We start from the raw sequence: 3,149 nt of genomic DNA on the forward strand, positions 1-3,149 counted from the left end.
ACAAGAGATGAGAATTGATTATTCTACCTCAGAACAAGAAAGTCATCAGTGTAAGATGGGTTTTCAAGATAAATATGAATCTAGATGGTTCAATTGCCAAGCATAAAGCAATGTTAGTAGCTAGAGGATTCATACAAAAGTCTGGTTAAGACTACTTTGAAGTGTTTGCACATGTAGCTAGACATGAAACCATAAGGTTGGTTATTGCTATACTTGCAAGTAGGAAGTGGCCTCTGATACATTTAGATGTAAAGCCAGCTTTTCTAAATAGTCCATCGCAAGAAGAAGTTTATGTGTTTCAACCTCATGGATATGTGAAATAGAACAAATAAGGGATGGTGTACAAGCTGCATAAAGCTTTGTATGGGCTTAAACAAGCTCCAAGGGCTTATAATATAAAAATTGATTCATTTTTCAAGCATCTAGATTTTAAAAAATGTGAAATGGAATATGGTGTGTATGTGCAACATACTTTTGAAGGCAATGTGATTCTGATGTGTCTTTATGTGGATGACATATTTCTGACAGGAATTTGTACTTCTAAGATAAACAAGTCCAAGAAGGTGCTGACGAATGCATTTGATATGACAAACCTTGGAAATAAGGTATATTTTATAGGGATGGAGATTATATACTATGAAAAGGGAATCATTATGCACCAACTAAAGTATGAACTTGAGTTACTGAAGATATTTGAGCTGATGAATTCTAAGTCACCAGCCACACCTGCTGAGACAAATCATAAGTTGGACTCTGATTTTGATGGTGAGAATATAGATGCTACAACCTTCAAACAGTTGGTTGGATGTCTGAGATATCCGTGTAACGCCAGACCTGACATATGTTATGCAGCTAAAATGGTGAGTAGATTTATGAGTAAGCCAAAATGGTCACATTACCAAGTTGTAGTCAAGAGTTTGAGGTATGTAAAAGGAACTTTGAGGCATGTAATTGTGTTTCCATCTAGAGTGTCAGATGATGTTGAACTGATATGCTACTCAGACTCTAACTAGTATGGAGACAGAGTGGATAGAAGAAACACTACAAGATACATGTTTATGTATCTATCAACTCTTATTTCTTGGTGCTCCAAGAAGCAACCAATGGTTGCATTATCAACATGTGAAGCTGAATACATAGCTGGTTTTTTGTCAACTTGTCAGACTGTTTGGTTGATGAATTTGTTGCAGGAATTAAAGTTCAAGGTGAGCAAATCAGTCAGATTGATGATTGACAACAGATCTGCCATAAGTCTTGATAAGAATCCAGTGTTGCATGAAAGAAGCAAGCACAATGATATTAAGTACCATTTTCTACGCAATCAAGTTCATAATTGAGTACTTGAGGTTGTTCATGTCAACACTCAGAAGCAATATGCACATGTGCTTAACAAGCCGATCAAAACTGAACATTTCATCATTTGAGGGATGAAATTGGTATTGTTGATTTTTAAACTTGAATATGAATTAAGAGATCATGTTAAATGTAATTTATTTCAAGATCATTTGCATCTCATTTAAATTTGCATTTTTTTTTAGTTTGAGTTTGAGTTTCATTCTACTCATTGTATACAACCAAATGAAAGTTAAAAATTTTAATTTTACTTTTTAATTGTAAAAAGAAGTAAGGTTATGGTTGCAAAAGAGAAAAACTCTAAGCTCCACGGCTCTACCTATGTGTCATATTTGGTGCATGCATCTAGTGTACACTTTTAATTATTTTTGGTTTTAATTCTCTAAAGAAAAGCTTAACTAATATTCACTTTGCTTATGTTAATCTCTAACTTAATTTTCAATTGTCTTTTTGCCCTTACATTAGTCTCTAAGTTAATTGTAAGCCCTTTATAAGTATCAGACTCCGTTACTCTCTTCCTTGAACCTCACCTTCAGGGACACAGACCACCCACCCACCCACCCCCATCCCGTTCCGTTCTCATCCCCAACTCAACCACCTTTCTTTCTTCCTTCAATCTCTTCCAAATTCAGTATCCAATTCTCTTTCAACCTTTCTCTCTTTTTCGACAAACGGAAAATCATTCCAATGACATCACCATCTACTACAATACCAATCACAGTAACCAACACGGACTCGTCACGTGACTCAAATACAAAGAAACCAAAGAACAAGAAGCATCATCAAGATTCTCAAGATTCTCAAGGTTCTCAGATTCAGATCAACCCTAAATGGAAATCCCAAGCGCAGCATCAAATCTACTCCGCCAAGCTTCGTCGAGCCATAACATCGCTCAACTCAACAACCACTCCTCGCCGTGGAAAAGCCGTCCGAGAAGCCGCCGACAGAGCTCTCGCCGTGACAGCCAAGGGAAGAACCCGATGGAGCCGAGCCATTCTGTATAGCCAGCTCAAACTCAAGTTCAGGAAGAATAAGAATAAGAAGAAGAAGATACATCGCGTAACCAAGAAGTCGAGAATCAATGTTTTCCGGTTGAAAGGAAAGGTGGTTCCCGGTGTACAGAGTAAAGCAAGGTTTCTTGGACGGTTGGTTCCTGGTTGTAAGAAGGAACCGTTATCGGTAATTTTGGAAGAAGCTATTGATTATATACCTGCGCTTGAGATGCAGGTTAGAGCCATGAGTGCTCTTTTCAATCTGTTATCGGCGTCTACTTCCGGCGCCGGTGACGGTTCTGGTTCCGGCTGTTAAAACACTTTTGGTTTTCGGGTTTTAATTTGTATTTAATTGTAATATACGTCAAGTGTCCATTTTTTTAATTTTTATTATTGTTATTATTTACTATTACCTCTTTTAAGGGAAAAATTATATGTCCTTGTGTGTTTTCTTTTTCTCTATTTTTGAGTAAGTAAAATAAGTGTGGTAGTTATTGCTTTTAAGTGTATGTGACAATGGGATGGGAATGGCATCTTTCAAGTTACAATGACAAGGTTGAATGGTTGGAACTTGAACGTCGAATGCTTGTGATAAATAGATGAAATGGTTCTTGTTAGAAGAGCAATTCATCCTAGATATAACTTCGAACTTAGAATTATCTCCATTTCACGTAAGATAGGGGGCTTCTCTTTAGACTTATAACTTATTTTCAATTAAAATATAAGCAAAAGGATATAAAAGAAATTGATATATTTAGAAGAATGATTGATATGTTGGGTTTGTGAGTGGTGAAGATTTACATT

General features: G+C 36.4%; 1 protein-coding gene across 1 annotated transcript; it reads left to right on the forward strand.

Moving 5' to 3' along the window:
- Nucleotides 1–1,734: 1,734 nt before the first annotated feature.
- Nucleotides 1,735–2,807, forward strand: LOC127073170 (transcription factor bHLH147). Its single transcript, XM_051014293.1, has one exon. It carries the CDS (start codon nt 2,041–2,043, stop codon nt 2,659–2,661), a length of 621 nt encoding a protein of 206 aa, XP_050870250.1. The 5' UTR covers nt 1,735–2,040; the 3' UTR covers nt 2,662–2,807.
- The last annotated feature ends 342 nt before the right edge of the window (nt 2,808–3,149 follow it).

Source organism: Lathyrus oleraceus, chromosome 4 (genome assembly GCF_024323335.1).
Source record: "Lathyrus oleraceus cultivar Zhongwan6 chromosome 4, CAAS_Psat_ZW6_1.0, whole genome shotgun sequence".
NCBI lineage: Eukaryota > Viridiplantae > Streptophyta > Magnoliopsida > Fabales > Fabaceae > Lathyrus > Lathyrus oleraceus.